We start from the raw sequence: 19761 nt of genomic DNA on the forward strand, positions 1-19761 counted from the left end.
AGTATTTGTGATCCATGTTATTACTATTATTATCCTCTTTTACTATAATAATAATAATTATTGTTATCATTACACATGGTGTCCTATTTATCATGACAACTCCAAATCACTTATGGTCCAGAAGAATAATTCAAAAAAAAGTGTCAAACAAATGACGTTTACCTATTGGGTAGACGGTAACCAGCATCCAACAGATATCACCGTTTACGATTATTTACATCAGCTCTTAGCAGGACTTTAAGGATCCATTGCTTCTCTTCCCTCTCTCACAAATCTCGTCAGACAGTAACAGTCGTTAAAATTTGTGCTTCATGCTTCAGAGAAATAACAAACGGAAAAAGTAGTACCAGTGTTGTATTTCTTTCTGTTACTTCCGTAATTTAAAGTTTTATTAATTTGATTTAAGTATTATTTCTAACACAGAACCATTTAACTGTATTGTTTTCTAACTTTCTCTTGAATTCAGATAACAGAGTTCGGTGCATCTCCCAGGAAACCGTGCAACAACGGTTACTATCCCATCCATGAAGCAGCGAAGAATGCATCGTCACGCACCATGGAAGTCTTCTTGCAATGGGGCGAGTCTAGAGGCTGTTCCAGGGAGGAAATGATTTCTTTCTATGACTCGGAGGGAAATGTACCTCTTCACTCAGCTGTACACGGAGGCGACATCAAGGCGAGTATTAATAAATAGTGACGGCATTCGCACTGAATCCAACTTTAGAAGTCCGAAAAAAGATTGATACATAGGTTATATGTGTCTCTACGAAATACTTCTGCTCTGCTATTGTGCATTTAGATAGTTATATTTTCCATATAAAGTATCTTGGAAAACAGCCTACTGGCGTTAAGATGGAAAAGCTTCACAGAAGCCAAATTTCAAAAGCTCTAACTGCAAATATAAAATAACTGCTAGATCCAGTTCAAACTATTTACTGAAACAAATGCAAGGACAATAAATGTACGTTGGCGTTATTGTTGTTGTGGTCTTCAGTTTGAAGACGAGTTTGTTGACGATCATTTTAAATAGGACATAAACTGACGAATAACTAGGGAAAAGAGGTGCTTCGGCCATTAAACACACTAATGATGAAGAAATACGAGATTTTATTCGGTGCTTCATTAAAACAATTACAAAAATTTCCTGTAGTAAAAAAAATTAATAGTATAAAAGGAATAATAACGAAATTATAATGAAAATGAAATTTTTGTAAGTATAGGTCCAACAGAAATTTTACGAAGTGATTGTTTGGGAACTTGTGTGTTACTGTTTATCTGAAATTTTCATTCCTTTTGTAGTAGCTCAAGCAAAAGACACCATTGTCATCACCACGCTTATAATCATCACATGAGTGCATAATCCAACGGTGCAACGTGATCTGGCTCCTATCCACGACAGAGGTTCTTAACATTACCATGCCCAGCGATATGGTCTTCATAGTTTCGTCATAGAGTCCAGCGTTACTCAGTCGTTGGTGTAAATAATGATTACTCTTCGCTCTCTCCCGTTATCGTTAAAATATATCCTTAGGACCAGTATCACTTCAAACTAATATAAGAAGGTAGTAGACCTATTTTTGGACAATTAAAAGTGTTCTTCATATGCTATTTACAGTAAACAACATTTTTCGTTGACAAGGTGTCACACAAAACGCACCAAGGGCAGAATTTCATTCTTTCCACGGACTCAGACAACAAATCATCAAACCAAAAGCTAAAATATCTTTCGAAATATCAGCGAAAACGTTCTTTACAGCATTTAATGGAGTGGTGCTACGTGGAAACATACACCACTTTATCTAACTTCAATGAAGTGTGAATCACTCTTATAAACTGAATGTATTGATTTTTTAACTATTCCAATGTGGAAATGTCAAATTATGGATCAACTGTTGTCTGTAAATACTGAAAAACTATTTCAGAATCAGTGTAATCGCTCTATTTCATTCCAAGGTTGCGTGAAATGTCAGATTCAGCTCGTAGCTACAACTAATATTATAATTTGCATTACTTACTCATATATCTGTCAAAATTATTAAACGCAGCGTTCTTCCATATTCACGTGATACTCCAACGTGGTGTGCCATAGTGTCGCTTTCTAGTTGTTTTAGTAATACCTCTTCCAGCGAGTCTTCAGAATTTCAAACTAGGAATTCTACAACAGTGCAACTACTGTTTCAATATTCGATGGCAATCTCAGAACCAAAAGGATGTGTAACCATGTGTAATTAACCGAAAATCCAGAAGAATCTTAAAGTGAAATATCCCACGCACAGCGTGTTTCGTACAATTTGCGAAAGCTGTGCTTGTCTCGTCCCTTTACACAATAGTCAGAGCCAATCATTAGGCATCTACAACACTTGCATGGCGTGCATTCACTGCAATAGAAGACAATATTTGTTAGATACAGTTTACTATTTACTTTTTGTAAAATTAAGATCGTGCTTCTGTTTCAGGCTGTGGAATTGTGCCTCAAATCTGGTGCCAAAATTTCGACTCAGCAGCACGATCTGTCAACGCCTGTTCACCTGGCGTGCGCACAAGGGGCAACTGACATCGTGAAACTGATGTTCAGAATGCAGCCCAACGAGAAGCAGCAGTGTCTGGCCTCCTGCGACGTCCAGAAGATGACTCCCCTACATTGCGCCGCCATGTTCGACCATCCAGAAATTGTCGAGTACCTTGTTGGCGAAGTACGTATCAATAAAATCTCTTCCTAGTTGACATATATGGTGGTTATTGTTGTGACGTAACAAGACTGTTACGCCACACGGTAGTAGCCAAAAGAAAGGCACGCTATACTAATGCTGTGGCCGATAGGGCACGTTCGGCATAGAGCAGACGGGCGTGAAGTCTGGAACATGAAAACTTATGAATGAATAAGAAGAAAAGTAAGTAGATGCTTTTTACTTAACTTTTAATATTTCCTTGGAATACATCTCTCTGAATACTGGTAAGCTATAGGCACTGATACAAATGGCTCCTTGCTAGTTCGTTGCCATTAACTTAGCTGATGGCTATTCTGTCTCTCGGCTAATGAGAGAGAAAGGCTTCATACAACTGGGCGATAGCTAGGTTCGCGTACAACTGGGCGGTAGCTGGGTCCTCGTAACTGGGGCCGAGTCCCCTCTCGTATCACGAGACCTGCCTAGGTGGTGGCGCTAGGTCTGCGATCACAGTGGCGACACGCGGGTCCGACATGTACTACATGGACCGCGGCCGATTTAAGTTACCACCTAACAAGTGTGGTGTCTGGCGGTGACACCACATTCCTCCCCCGCAAATCGGCGAACGGTCGTGAGATAAGGCTTCCGCCCGCCGTGGGGAGGACCACATGTTGACGTATGCGAGGAGGTGGGGAGCCTAACAACAGGCGAGGCTGTGCCACCCGCACCCGGCCATCCGGTCCGAGGGGAGCTAGGAAACGCCTGCAAAACTAGTCCAGGGTGCACGTCAACATGCGGTGGATGCGCCCGTAAAGAAACATGAGGGGCCGAATTGTCGACCTCCATTGCGTCGGGGTAGCCGACGCGCGATGACGTCACGTGGTCCGGAGCGGGCGGGAGTTCCATGGCGGAGGACAGCTGGTCACGGGAAGCGATCGGCGGCGCGTGACCCTGGGAGGCGCCTGGCTGCGGCAACGAAGCGTCGAACGCGGGCGCCGGCGGCGGGAGAACAAGCAGCGGCGGCGGCGGCGGCGGCTGCTGCTGCGGCGGCGGCGGCGGCGCGTCGCCATCGGGCAAAATGGAAGGCATCGTCGGTAACACCTGGGGATGAGGCGAGCCAGTAGATGGGTCCCCAGGGCGCTGACCGGATGGCACCGTCGCTGAAAGCAGACGGGGAGCGGCAGAACCCGAGCGACGACAGAGGCGCAGCTGATTGAGATGCCGACGCACCTCACCAGAGGCCCCCAAAACCAAATACAACGCGCGGCCGAGGCAGCGAAGAATGCGCCCTTCGAGCCAACGCCGTGAACCTCGATAGTTGCGATAAAATACAACGTCGCCTGGAGCAAAAGCAGGAGTCTGCCGCTGCAAAGGAACCTGATGCGGCGGATGCAGCAAAGACATCAAGGTGCGATGAGGACGACCGTGGAGCAACTCAGCCGGCGAGCGACCATCTCGGGGCTGAGATCGATACGAAGACAAAAAGAGCAACAATGCGTCCTCCCGAGAATGCGACTCTTTCAATTTCAACATCTGTGACTTGAAAGTCCGGACCAATCGTTCAGCGGCACCGTTGGACTGAGGCGAAAACGGCGCGGAAGTCAGATGTTGAATACCATTGGCCTGGCAGAATGACTGAAATTCTGCGGACATGAATTGTGGGCCATTGTCGGAAACAATAGTCTGCGGAAGACCTTCAATGCAAAAGATAGCAGACAACGCTTGGATGGTGGCGGAGGACGTCGTGGAAGACATCCGGACAACAAAAGGAAAATTACTGAAGGCGTCGACCAGAACCAACCATCGAGCATTCCAGAATGGACCAGCAAAATCAATGTGCAAGCGTTGCCAAGGGGAAGTGGCTGTTGGCCACGCAAAGACTTTCCGCGGCGGTGCGGACTGGTGTTCGGCACACGCCGGGCACGAAGAACACATATTCGTAATCGCAGCATCGATTCCGAACCAAGTACAGTGCTGACGAGCAAGTTGTTTCGTTCGCACTATACCCCAATGTCCTTGGTGAAGAAGCCGTAAAACAGAGGACTGTAACGAACGTGGGACCACGACTCTGGACTGATCATTATCAGAACGCAACAACAAAACACCACGTCGAACAAAAAGTCTCTCCTTGTGAGCAAAAAATCGGCGAACCAACGGATCCTCGATCCGAGACTGTGACAAAGGCCATTGCGTAGCAACAAAACGTAAAACAGTAGCAAGGACAGGGTCAGCAGCTGTGGCTGTAGCGACACGACGAAAATCAATCGGAAACGATTCGACCACTTCATCGGTTTCCGAATCAATGAACATGCAAGCAAGTTCGGAAGAATCGAATGCTTTATCCTCAGCAACAGGCAAACGGGACAACGCATCGGCGTTTCCGTGCGTAGCAGTGGACCGATACAAGATATCGTAGCGGTACTGCGAGAGGAAAATAGACCAGCGAATGAATTTCTGCGCTGTACGTGGAGGTACAGGCTTGGTCGGATGAAAAAGCGACGTCAAAGGTTTGTGGTCTGTGATGATGGTAAAGTGACGACCATACAAGAAATCATGGAACTTAGTAACACCAAACACGAGAGCCAAAGCTTCTTTCTCTATCTGTGAGTAATTTCTTTGCGCAGACGAGAGCAATTTGGACGCAAAGGCAATAGGGCGATCATGGGAGCCAACTTTGTGCGCAAGCACAGCACCGATCCCGAAATCCGATGCATCTACCATCAACAAAAGGGGTTTCTGGGGATCGAATGGCGTAAGGCAAGTATTAGAAAGCAACGCCGATTTCAACTGGCGAAAGGCGCGTTCACATTCCGGCGTCCAGACGAACGGAACACCTTTACGGCGTAAGCGATGAAGCGGAGCTGAAATGGAAGAGGCATTGCGCACATATTTATGGTAATAATTAATTTTACCCAACACACTCTGTAGCTGTTTGAGATTTTGAGGGGACGGCAAGTCTTGTATGGCACGGAGGTGCTCTGGACTCGGATGTATGCCTTGGGCATTAATGACATGTCCCAGGTATGGTAAGTCACGAGCAAAAAACACACATTTGTCCTTCCTCAAGCGAAGACCATTTTGCCGCAAGACCTGAAATAATGTTCGTAAATTCGCAAGATGATCTTCTTCTGTCTGTCCGGAGATCACTATATCGTCCAGTGTTCGCTGCAGTAGGGACCGACGCACAAATAGTTTGTAAATATTGCTGAAACAAGGCAGGGGCGGATGCGCACCCGAATGGCAGTCTTTTGAAGCGGTACAATCCAAGATGCGTGTTAACCACCAATACGCGCTGGGATTCGTCGTCCACCGGTATTTGCAAGTACGCATCGGCTAGGTCCAACTTTGAAAAATATTTTCCCGGGCACAGTTTAGCAAAAAGATCTTCCGGGCGGGGCAAAGGAAAAGTAGCAGTCACTAGCTGTGGATTCACTGTGGCCTTGAAGTCCACGCAAAGTCTCAATGTTCCGGAAGGTTTTGGCAAAATTACTAAGGGTGAGGCCCAGAGAGAAGCTTGCACACGTTCAATTACACCCTGTGATTCGAGATCGTGTAACGTTCTTGCGACCTCATCACGCAATGCGTGGGGAACATTGCGCGCCCTGAAAAATTTCGGTTGCGCGTTTACCTTCAGTTCTAAATGTGCTTCATAGTTTTTAGCGCAACCTAAGCCCGGTGCAAAAATGTCTGCAAATTCGTCACACAGCCGAGAAACACTGTCTGTAGGCACAGTCTGATTCACTGATAGGACCTGATTTACAATAGACATGTGAAACAACTTAAATAAATCTAGACCAAATAAGTTCACTGCAGAAGAAGAACGAAGAACGTAAAATGACACAAGTTTTGTTTGTCCCTTGTATGTTGCAAGAAGGCTGCACTGTCCTAACACAGGAATTTTCTGTCCGGAATATGTAGTTAGCTTAACATTTGCGGCACGCAACGGAGGTGCGCCCAGTTGGTTGTATGTGTCGTGATTGAGCAATGAAACTGCAGCTCCGGTATCGAGCTGGAATGGTATCACTTGGCCTTCAAATTCTAAGTCCACAAAAAGTTTATTGTCCTGCTGACGACAAGAGCGACTGTTTTGTGCAATTGGAACAGACACGGGTACAGAATCACTTGCTAATTGACGTGATTTCCGGCGACGTCTACGCACAGTTTTTGTGGGACGATCACTGTCACTGTGAGAGAAAGTGTCACTGGACGAAGTGGAATGAACGACATGAATGTCCATAGGCGAAGGTCCACGAGCCTGAGTGTCCTTGGTTCGATTCCGGCGCGAAGCAAAGGGCCTGGAATGATTGTGATTGTCTGATCTGAGCTTTTTCTGGCAAACACTTTGAACATGTCCTTTCTTATTGCAGAAAAAGCAAATAGCTTGGCGGGACGGGCAATGTTCACGCGAATGTCTAGTAGCACACCGCGGGCATGATTTCACTGCATTTGTGTGCCGGCGCGGCACACCTGGCGTAGCACGCGGCGGTCGCTGTGTCGCCGTTCGCGAGGCCTGGTTACCGGGTCGCACAGCGCGTCCAGCGGGCCGGTTAATGTTACACACGGCTGGCGAAGTTTCAAAAGATTCCTGAGCACAGTCCAGTGTGTCCTGTCTATCCAATATGTCTATCACTTGTTGAAGGGAGGGATTAACTAGTTTCAAAATTTGCTCCCGTATGCGAACATCAGAAACGTTCTGTGCAATTGCATCACGCACCATTGTATCTGAATAAGAAAGACCACAGTCACATTCAAAGGCACAGTCCCTAGTAAGTCCTTGCAATGTTGCTACCCACTCCCTATTAGTTTGACCGGCCGTACGTTTTGTACGAAAAAACGTATACCGTTTTGCAACCACATTAACTGTTTCTTTGAAATAGGCATCTAATGCAGACAAAATTTCCTCGTATGACAAAGTTGCTACGTCGCGTCGGGGAAACAATTTCACTATCACACGGTATGTGGACACACCGACACAAGAAAGCAAAAACGGCTGCCGCTCATTACCTTGAATTCTGTATGCAGCCAGGTGAAATGCAAACTGACGAGACCACTCTTGCCAGGTCTCATCGGCTGCCACGTATGGTCGAAAGGGAGGTGCAACAGCGTTCAGTGGCAGCGGTAGCGATGAAGCGGCGGCGGCCGCATCGGTTTGAATGGTACGTTGACCCTGGACGAGCTGTCCAAGGGCATCCAGTAACGCCTGCGTCTGCTGAGTCTGCAAGCGATAAAATTCGGACAGTACATCTGGAGAATGTGGCGAAGCCATGACACAAATAAATGTAAGCAATCAGAAATCTTTAAAACGTCGTCAATGAAGCAAACAATTAATACAAACTCTTTTCCCTCGTCGCCAATCTGTTGTGACGTAACAAGACTGTTACGCCACACGGTAGTAGCCAAAAGAAAGGCACGCTATACTAATGCTGTGGCCGATAGGGCACGTTCGGCATAGAGCAGACGGGCGTGAAGTCTGGAACATGAAAACTTATGAATGAATAAGAAGAAAAGTAAGTAGATGCTTTTTACTTAACTTTTAATATTTCCTTGGAATACATCTCTCTGAATACTGGTAAGCTATAGGCACTGATACAAATGGCTCCTTGCTAGTTCGTTGCCATTAACTTAGCTGATGGCTATTCTGTCTCTCGGCTAATGAGAGAGAAAGGCTTCATACAACTGGGCGATAGCTAGGTTCGCGTACAACTGGGCGGTAGCTGGGTCCTCGTAACTGGGGCCGAGTCCCCTCTCGTATCACGAGACCTGCCTAGGTGGTGGCGCTAGGTCTGCGATCACAGTGGCGACACGCGGGTCCGACATGTACTACATGGACCGCGGCCGATTTAAGTTACCACCTAACAAGTGTGGTGTCTGGCGGTGACACCACAGTTATGATTTAACTTTCGCTACTTGGGGCAGCGTAGACAAAAAACTATTTACCGTATGTATTTGATAGTAAAGATGTTCAAACTGTGCGCTGCAGGATTTGCCGTTAGGCGCCGGTACTGGTACAGCGACGTACGGTTGAAACACAAGTATCAGTGTGCATTACAGTTGCAGACAGTCAGCATGGGTCTGGGCAAGGTGGGCAGACCTTTACTCGTAAAGCTGTTTTATCAAAACAACAGCAACAGTGCTTCCGCTCTTTGCGAGCTTTGACACATTAAACGCAGGCGGGGAGGTCCTCTTTCCGCATTAGGGTTGAAGAACATGATTAGAAAATTCGAATTACCTGTCGATTTGGGAAATGCTACTGGGAGAGACCGACTGCCAATTGCACCACAAATTGTTGAAGACTTTTCAGTTGGCACGGCCAAGAATGCTGGACGCAGTGAGCAAGCTGTTTCACGACAGCTGAACATTCCATGGTCCACCGTTGTTTCGGGCAGCAGTAGAGCGATCTCTAGTGCGGTTCCAGGCTGACGTGGACGCAGATGGTCATCGCACTGTACAGCGTTTATCACCTTAAAACGCAAACATGGTACGCAATTAACAAATGTTACCCTCTGATGTTGAAATCAAAATCTGTTTCTTTCAATGATTTATTCATTATTTCTCTTCCGCATGTCCTTACAAATGTTTCCATGAAATCTCATTGTCCCACGATCATTCGTTTTTGACGGAGGCCCTCTTAAGATGCGAAAGTTTAATTATTACCACCCTGTGTTTTCTACGAATTATTGGTCGAATTCAACTTAAAAATGTAAGTTTTAACCATATATTTATATCTAGTAGCTTCTGATTATTCCATGAAGTTGCCACACTCCTCCTGTCTAGGCTAATATATGAGCTCTTTTTTTGCTCGTGTGTACCTCTGGTATCGCTAGAGGATGTCCGTAAGCCTGAACACCTGAATCATTACATGAAGCTGCGATATTATTGAACAGTTCCATGTAGAGGACTTACGAAAACATGTCACATTTTATACAATAAAGAGCTAAATCATTACGACCACGCCAGCCACGAGACTGGTTGTCACCTGGTAGCGCTGTGGGCATGCGACACTGTAAGGAAGGTATATAAGCTGAGCAGAGACGGATAGGGAATCATTCCAGCGACGATAGGTTCAGAAAATGGGGAAATACACTGACAATAGCGATTCTGGCACAGTGCAACTATTATGGCCCGGGATCAGGGAACAAGAATCTCGGAAACGACGAAGATCGTCGGCTGTTCGCGTGTTACTGTTGTGAACATCTGTCAAAGGTGTTGAAGGATGTGAAACTACGAATGGGAGACAATGTGTTGGGTGTCCATCCCAGTCTCTTGTTTAAACTCCAAACGTACGTCCTTCCTATTAACTATGTCCATCGCATTGCCTCCTTCCTCTCCCACCCTTCTACCCCTCCGTGCGTGTGCCCCAGGGCTCTGTCCTCTCCGCTCTCCTCTACCTCCTGTACACAGCAGATATGCCCCAACCTCCCCTCCAGTCCACCTCCTGCAGTATGCCGATGACACCTCCTTCCTTGCCCCTGCTCCTTGCTCCTACCCTTCTATGGTCCCAATGCCTTCTGGAGATTCACATTGACCTTTTTGCCGGATGGTGTAACCAGTGGCTCCTTAAAATCAATCCTTCCAAGACCCAGGTTGGTCATACCAGTCGCTCTTTCTGGCTCCATGATTTTTCCCTTACCATCTGCACCCATCCTGTTCGCTTCTCCCCCACCCTCACCTACCTTGGACTCAACATTGACCGTCACCTCACCTGGATCCCTCATCTCTGCTCTATCCAATCCAAAGCCCACAACTGCCTCTGACTTCTTAAACTCCTCTCTGGCTGGACATGGAGGTTGAACCACTCTATCATCCTCCACACTTACAAATCCTTTATTTATCCCATTCTCTGTTATGCCAGTCCCTCCTGGATATCCGCCCCTCCCCCCCAAATTCTATAAGTCCCTACAGATCCTCGAGTGCCATGCACTCCACCTCGCCTTCCATATACACCTCCTGTCCCCCACATGGATCCTCTATGACCAGATTCCTTTCCCCCATCTGCTCCTTTTCCTCGAACATATCCACGTCCTCTACACCTCCCGCCGCCTTGATACCCCTCATCCCCTGGTTGCTCCTCTCCTCTCCAATCCCCACCCACTGCTCCGCCTTCACCGTTGTGTCCCCACTACCCTCACCTCTACAGCCTTCATTGCCTTTCCCAAGGTGGCTTCCATCAACTCCCCCTCCAAGATGATGGCCTCTCTCCCTCCATTTATCCCTCCTATCAACTCTGATCCTCACCTCCCCCTCCCTACCTCTGTACTTTTCCCAGGCTCCCTCTCCCCCTTTCCATCCTGTTTTTTCCCTCCCTACCCTCTCTCTGACTCCCTTCTCTCCCCTGAGTCCTTTAGCTTTCTCCTCCACTGCCTTCCCCACTCCTTCTCGCGTCCGCCCTGACCCATCTTTTTTCTATGTCCTCTCGCCTACATCGGGTCCCCAATTTTTTTTCTTTTCCTCACCCCCCCCCCTTTTTTCCCCCAAATGGTCTGGGTCCTCCCCCTGTCCCCATCTGCCGCTGTGTCGCTTCTTTTAGTGCTGTTTTAAGTGAATGTTCAGTGTTGTGCATCCCCTGTCAGTGTTGCAAACAGCCACCATACTGTCACTAGTTGTGTTTTTTATCTTGTGCGAACAGAAAACAGACTGTCACTGTGTTTTTTTAATTGTGGCTGTCTACTTACTGTGTGTCTTCATCTGCATTGTCAATGCCATGTTTTTATTTTTTAAATTCCACAACTTTCCGCCATTTTACAATTTTTACAATGTCACCGTTTTATCACTTTTTTTATTGTTTGTTTATATTCTTATTATCTTTTTTAACTTTTCTGTAGGCTGTAGAGCGGCCTATTACGCTACTGCCAGCCCCCCCCCCCCCTCCCTCCCCATCGGGGGAGGGGAGGAGATCGAAATGCAATAAAGGAAACAAAAAAATTGGGTGTCCATGCCTCGACATAGATCCTGGAGATCGGAGACTTTTCCACTCTGTAAAGCAGGATAGGCTCATAGGATTCACCTCACCACAGATGCAGGCCAGTGGGAGGCAGCATTATGCTACGGCTGATATTCAGCTGGACATCCATGGGATCCGTGGTACCAATAGAAAGCGCCATGGCAACTGTGGAATCTGAACATTATTGCGGATAAACCTGTATCCCTCCAAGCTTGATGTTTCCCCAGACGACTATGACATCTTCCAGCAGTTTAATTGTCCCTTTCATAAGGTCATAATCGTGCTACGCTGGTTGAGGAGCCTGATAGTGAACTCAGGAGTTAATGTCTTCGCTACAGAATTCGCGTAATGTGAACCCTATGGAACACATCTGTCAAGCTATAGGGCGCTAGCTCCGTGTCGACAAACTGCCTGCCCATATACGGGAATTTTGTGTGCTTTGGTGCCACATACCAACGGAAAATTATCAAGGTTGTCAAATCCATGTCACGCACACTCACTGCTGCGTTGCGTCCCGAAGGTGGATCAATTCGCTATTAATCACGAGGTAATAATGTTTAGCTCATCGGTATGTATTTCTCCTACATCACTGTTATTTTTCACTGTTATCTAATATATGAAATCAAAGGTGCCCTGACAAATCGTTTTGAACGAAATTATGTTTCTGCAGTTGAAATTTGCCTAGGTTTCATGATAAGCAGTCTTGCTTCATTCTCATTATTCGTGAACCATTTTCTTGTTTTCTCGTTTACTTCCAGCCATGCAAAAACCTCATATCAGCCACAGCTAACACACATGAAAATGAATAGCGGGCCAGGCCTTAAGGTTTCGACTGAGATATGTTTGCCTTCTTAGATTACATTCTGTTGTCAACTCTGCAGCAATACTTGTAAACAAATAATTAAAATACAATCCTCATTATTACAGTATGAAATATTCCCCATTTCGATTCAGTGTCTCCTCTTTAGATATGCGATCCACCAATCTAATCTTCGGCGTTCTTCTGTAGCACCCCACTCTCTTTTTGTCTAAGCTGCGCATCATTCACTTTTCACTTACAGGAAAGATTTCCTAGCAGTAAATTTATTTTATACAAAAAAAACTTCCTCTTTTTCAGACACTATTTTTTTTCGTTGCTAGTCTACATTTTATATCCTCTCTACTTCGGCCATCATTACCTTTTTTGCTGCCAAAATTGCGAAACTCGTTCACTACTTTTAGTGTCTCATTTCTTCTCGTCAGCATCGCCTGACATTAATTCGACTACATTCCATCACCCTTATTTTACTTTTGTTAGAGAGGAAAAGGAGAAGATTAATGTTTAACACCCCGTCGACAACGAGGTCATTAGCGACGAAGCACAAGCTCCAATTAAGGAAGGATGGAGAAGGAAAGCGGCCGTATCCTTTTGTAGGAACTATCCTGGCATTTTCCTCAAGCGATTTAGGATAATGACAGAAGATCTAAATCAAGATGGGCGGACGCAGGCTTGACCGTCGTCGTCCTGAATGCGAGTCCAGTGCGCTAACAACTGCGCTACCCCGCGCTTTTTTCTTAGTGTTTGTCGTATAATCTCTATTCACGACACTATTTATTCCGTTCAACTGCTCTTCGAATCCATTGCTGTCTCTGACATAACTGCAGTGTCACCGCAAAACTTGAATTTTCTTATTTGGTCCCCGAAATGTAATTCTCGTTCCAAATCTCTCGCTGTTTAGCACACACTTCAGAAGATATGCATGTGGTCATTGTGGTCTGTTACACATCTTTGAGCGACACAATGCATGGACAGTGGGTTTAAAACTAAGGGTCGCTACAAATGTTGTTAGTTAGTGGCCGCCTAACTTCCTATGAATCACCAGTTCTGTTAATGCCATGGGAACGTCCGAGGCAACGAGCGGCCACCGACAGCGCCAGAAATGCAACACATGCGCTCCAAATTGTCGGCTGTACGAGCCATAGAGTATGTATACGTACGGTGTGAGCGTAGTCTATTAAACATGTTCTCAACGTCAAATTACTTTAGTTGTGTGATTTTGGGACGACGCTGTTTGTCTTCAATTTGCAGTATTAGAGTATTCGCCCTGTCTTATATACATTTCTGCAAATTTGAGTTTTAGTAACAGCTATGGTGCAGTATTGTCGTTGCAGCCCGCCTGGTTGGTCGTGCGGTCTAACGCACGGCTTTCCTAGCGGGAAGGAGCGCCGGTCCCCCCCACGAATCCGCCCGACGGATTTGTGTCGAGGTCCGGTGAGCCGGCCACTCTGTGGATGGTTTTTAGGCGGTTTTCCATCTGCCTCGGCAAATGCGGGCTGGTTCCCCTTATTCCGCCTCAGCTACACTATGTCGGCGATTGCTGTGCAAACAAGTTCACGTACGCGTATACCACCATTACTCTATCACGCAAACATAGGGGTTACGCTCGCCTGGTGTGAGACGTTCCCTGGGAGTGTCCACTGGGCGCCAAACCGCACAAATAAGCCTGGGTTCGGTGTGGGGCGGCGGAGGGGTGAAGTGGACTGCGGTAGTCGTCGTGGGGTTGCGGACCACAGCGGCTGCGACGGGAACGGAGCCTCTCCGTCGTTTCTAGGTCCCCGGTTAACATAACATAACATAACATTGTCGTTGCAACGGATGTACAGAGAAGTATGTGAGAGGAAGACCAGCTACTTTTCTTTGGTTCAAAAAAAATGGCTCTGAGCACTATGGGACTTAACAGCTATGGTCATCAGTCCCCTAGAACCTAGAACTACTTAAACCTAACTAACCTAAGGACAGCACACAACACCCAGCCATCACGAGGCAGAGAAAATCCCTGACCCCGCCGGGAATCGAACCCGGGAACCCGCGCGTGGGAAGCGAGAACGCTACCGCACGACCACGGGATGCGGGCTACTTTTCTTTACAAATGCCATATTGTTATGAGGAACTTTATACGTTGAAAGATATTGAGACACGGTATTATAAAGTCTTCCATTGTAAAGATAATTTCTGCGATTTTAGTGCCATGTGTTTGCGGGACAAGTGCTAGATAAATTTGCAAGTGTGTTTGCGTAAACCGCTAGGCAGTGTAGACATACTGGTGCACACAAAATTTATACATGGCAGTCTGATTAATTTCTTCCAATTTATGCAGGTTCTCAAACCATTGTGTGTATCTAAATGTTTCTGCATGTGTTTCCTATACAGTGTTATTGTAAAGTAAATAATTAGAACAGAGATTCGACATTATGCATAAGTGTAATCGGAAACGTAAAAAATACGTATATTGTTGGCTGTCACTTCTCATAATTTTACCGAAAGAACGTAGATAAAGTAGAATATGTGCTATGATTACTGTGGCGAAAAAGCACAAGACTATTGTTCTTTACATCTTTAGGCCAACTTCAGTTCCTGGTATCAAATTGTTCAGATGCTTGCAAAACACGTATACAAAGTATCACGGTACTTCTGGAGGTGATATATCATAACAGTGAAGTAATAACACTCAAAATACGCTAAGCGCTTTACGGGCTAAAACGCACCGTCCCAAAACCACGTGACTTGAGCTGCAGGAAATGTTGCGGATTGCACTCGTTCTGCGCATCCTAATGCTCATTCTATAAATATTTATACTCCATAGTGCGAACCGGGAAGATTATTTTATGTATACAATGGCTCTCCATACCATCACGACAATGACGATGGCGCTGCAGTCTGGCGACTTTTGTTCTCCACGGAGTCTTAATACATGGGCATAAGCCCGTCGTGATGCTACACGCGCAACAGGGACTCGTCTGAATAGCAGACTTGCGGTGCGGCTCGTGTGTCCAGCGTCGTTGGTCGCACCACTGTCGGTACGTCACTCCCTGCCGTCAGGTCAAGCGAAGTCGCAATAAGTACCTGGCTGACAGTCGATTGTGCTCCACACGTCGCATTTACAGGCGGGCGAACTCTTTCATCCTTGGGAAGTAATTCAGTGTTAACGAGTCCTTTTTGCGACCCAATCATTGTTACTCATTCCCTGTTCCTTATATCAAACGTAAATTTAGTTTTATACGGCCAGTAATAAAAAATAAAAAAGTAATTTTATTTATAAATTGTAATTCAGTATTTGTTATTATATTTGGAATTTACATAAAAGTAAAAAAGTCTTCGTTACACACTTTTTTCCCTGCGTACTTTTATTTTATGACAGCGACCACCGACTACGCTAATGAGCAGCAGAACTTGTAAGTCTTCCGAACTTCAAAGCGGACTTATTAATTTTTTTGTCGAGTCAGCGGAGGAATTGCACAGTATTGCTAATTGATTTCTACATCCCCACCTAAGTGTGGACGTTCACGAAAAATACATGCTATTTAAAAAATGCACCACACCCACAATTTTGAAGATACGTCAATGAAATTTTGTATCATGCCTTACATGAATTTAACACATTTACTGAGGAATTCTTGCATTATATGTATTTAACTTTTTTATGGAATTTAAAAATTTTACTTTACACTACTCAGAAAACATTCCAGAGATTTGTAAAAAATTTTCTCTGTTTCACTTCTTTGCATATAGGAAGTTTCTCTCATGAGGTTTTCTTGAATATATCAAGTAAGAGAATCTGAATAATTTTTAATTATAATTCTACAAGTATAATATAAAATTCATACAAAATTCCAAGACCTTTGCCCCATATCTCAGCTTATATTTATAATTTAAAAATTTACTCTTGAACCAATATTTATAGGGTTTACAGAAATAAGTTTACCAAATTCATAATTCTAGCCTTCATAGATTCTGAGAAAAAGGTAAATAAACTTAAAAACACATAATTTTCAGGAAATGCAATTTAAATTTAAACCTAAAGTTTTTTCTTATGTCCCTTCTTCGGAAGGCCCCAGATTTGTACTCAGGGTCCACTTTCCCATCAAGGCTTCTCTTTCGGCTTCTTGGTTTCTCCCTTCTTTTCTTTGCCAAGTATTCAGCTATCTCTCCAACTGCAGAGAGGCACTGTAAATATATTTTTCTCAAGATGTCTTGAGTGAAATTTCGAATCATAAAGCCAATTCTCTCTAATACCTTCATCCTCCCTTCGTTCCCATCTTTAAATACAAGAACTGCATCGTAAGTTCCGATTCTGACAACTGCAGCAGTGGGTTTGACAACATACAGGATACAGTTTGTAAGCATCTCCATGTGAATGTAGAGTTGTTATCCCTCTGATCCTGCAAATATTTACACCAGCTAACGTGATACAGATGATGAATGGGATCTTCATCTGTAGACACCATGTGGAAATATGCAGCCGATGCTGCACTTCTTATTTCGATTACACTAGACATGTTCTCTCTGATCTTGCTGTAACACACTTGAAAAGTGGCTATCATCTTCTTTGTGAGGCTGTTGTGCCCAGCTGGTTTGTTGTTGTTTCTAAGACATAGAAAAGAGTCACATATGATATGTAAAACTAAAGAGTATATATCAGAGCCTTCTAGATGTATACCGTTCAAGTTTGCTTGAACGTAATCCACGGAATCGTTGTTGACCGAACTAGTACTGATGCGTAGTTTCAAAAAGGTGAGCGTACCAGGAAGGTCACGTCACACATTTAATTATTTTTCGGAAACTCTGGAGGCAATTTGATCATTTAAACCTTAGGAACCTATTTCTACGAGTTCTGCTAATAAATAAAAAATAAATTGAAAATTGACATTTTCAATGTCCTAAACGTCCCTCCTTAACGGTGTTGCACTTTTAGTGGCCAGTGGTGTACTTTCACCAGAGGGACCGTTTTTCTTTTGAGGAAAAGTGGCCCGTTAACGTTGAACCAGAGAACCAGCTAATTAACGAAAAAGACTACAGTTACTTGGCCGTTGATATATTTATAGTTATCCCGGGAGAGGACTGTGCAGACTAGCCCTTCTCGACTATTAGAGCAATATTTTGCGTCAGCGCTACTGCCCTCAGTGATTTGCAGTGCCATCGGCGAAACGTATCATACAAGGCAATGCAATGGCAATGATTGTCATTGACGATAGATACTTTCCTCGCAGAAATTCCGAAAGGCAGTTACGAACTAATTGTGCACCACTGAGAGTACTATTACACTAACATAACCATCTACCAAACTACTGTGTATGATAGTCTTTTATAATCAGTAGTATGCAAATACGTAATCTGAGAAAACCGCATCTGTTTTCAATCTAGCACCATTTCTGTTAACTTTACTGTGTTGTATTTAATCTGAGTAAGAACAAATAGTTTAGAGAAGACATCCATAGTTAATTGTGTGATGTACATAATACTTTCTTATCTTTGTTGACGCATATTTTATGCTCGTAGAGGCTCTCGTAGATCCATGCGACGTGATTGATGTACCTATGAATGAATGTCTCAACTAATCAATGTCACACGTTGGTACGACGAAAGTAGTCCCGTGAGCTTTTCTCTCATAACATCTACAGCCATTTAAATATCATGTGCAAATAGGTAGTGCTTTGTAATACACATACAGGGTGTCTCGAACTGTTTGGATCAATCCCAAACAGACGATAGTGGATCCTCAACTGATCATATTGAGATAGGGAACCAATGGTCGGAAATGCACATTTATTGTGTTACAGATATACGCAGAGTACACAACATAACAATAACGTAATTCAGAAATTGTTCGAACCGACGACCGTCAGTCTCAGTTCATATAATGCTAAGACACATGCTGAATTTGCGCATTTTCGCCAAGATCCTGGGTACCTGCTGTACACTGGGACGGGCAACGGGTGATAAACAGCGTACACCTCTTACGACGAGACAGGCATACTGAACACAACTTAGCTCACGGCACGTGTGTTGTTTGACGAACGCAAGCATCACACCGGCGCTTAAACGAGTGCCGCACGCAGAGCACTATCCGGGTGTCAGAAAGCATCAGAAAGATTGTGATACGTCGATGGTGATGTGTGTTGAAGTGTACAGTTCATGACGCGTAGTCAAAGATGGAACGTTAATCGTCAGACATACACTTAATGTAAGACAGTGCAGGAGGTAGTGTTCATAAAGCACACGAGTGTACAGAGAACTCTTTCCTAGCGGGCGTCATCGTAAGTGGATATTAACTGAGGAGAGACGGGGTCTTTCACGCCACAGAGCGCCAGCCGAGGTTCCGACCAAAGGCATGTGCGAACACCGGGCTTTGAGGAGATGCTGTTGGATCGTGTGTCCGGTAAACCAGCAATAAGCTCCCATCAACTTGACTGTGAAACCCACACTTCGAAGGATGTAGTTTGAGGAGTACAGTTGGAACAGGCATTACACCCCTATTACATAGAGTGTGTGCAAACACTTGGACCAACGGAATTTGAGCCCCGCATTCATTTCTTCCAACGTATTGCCCACCGTAGTGCTGTAGTGCCGAACTTCGGAGAGTTTCTATTGTTCAGGGATGTGATGGTGTTTTCATCATCCGCAGCAGCGATGTCTGGAATGAGGACAATCCCCACGCCGCTGACATCGGTCGCCACCAGCAACGATTCTCTGTCAACGTATGGGCAGGCATTGTTCAAGATCACCTAATAGGACCTTATTTGCTGCTTCCCCACTTCCGCTTTGACTGGTCCACGTTACCCGCTGTTCCTGCGAGATGTGCAGCTACATATCTTGAAGACTATGCCCGTTTTTACTCGCAAAAGGATGTGGTTTCAACATAACAGTGCACCGGCCCACTACAATATTAATGTCTGCAGACACCTGAACAACATGAACCATGACCGTTGGACTGGAAGTGGTAGTCCTATGGCCAGCGCGATAGTCAGGTGTCATTCCTCTGGACTTTTTCCTCTGGGGCTACGTTAAGATGCTGGTGTATGAAACCACGTAAAACCTGTTGAAGACCTACTTGCGAGAGTCCAAGCTGCTTGTCTCCTGGTACAACAGACACGGGGGATCTTTTAGAGGGTTCTGCAGAACTTCATGCGCCGTTGCTATGTTTATGCACTGAAACTGGCGGTCGTGACTTGAACAATTACTATGAGCTACGTTATTGTTATGCGGTGTGCGCTGTGTGTGTTCGTAACACAATAAGTGTGGATTTCCGACCATTCGTTCCCTGTCTCAATATAATTGGTTGTGGACCCACTGTCGCCTGTTTCAGTTTGACCCAGAAGATTTGTCACACCCAGTAT

At 45.1% G+C, this 19761-nt stretch overlaps 1 protein-coding gene across 1 annotated transcript in view; it reads left to right on the forward strand.

Moving 5' to 3' along the window:
* LOC124774919 (transient receptor potential cation channel subfamily A member 1) overlaps positions 1-19761 on the forward strand; it is a 208005-nt gene that overhangs the window by 16647 nt on the left and 171597 nt on the right. Inside the window, exons 5-6 of the mRNA XM_047249599.1 lie at positions 467-676; positions 2457-2693. Coding sequence (XP_047105555.1) covers positions 467-676; positions 2457-2693 — 447 coding nt within the window. The remainder of the gene's footprint in view (positions 1-466; positions 677-2456; positions 2694-19761) is intronic.

This window comes from Schistocerca piceifrons, chromosome 1 (assembly GCF_021461385.2).
Source record: "Schistocerca piceifrons isolate TAMUIC-IGC-003096 chromosome 1, iqSchPice1.1, whole genome shotgun sequence".
In the NCBI taxonomy this organism is placed as follows: Eukaryota; Metazoa; Arthropoda; class Insecta; order Orthoptera; family Acrididae; genus Schistocerca; species Schistocerca piceifrons.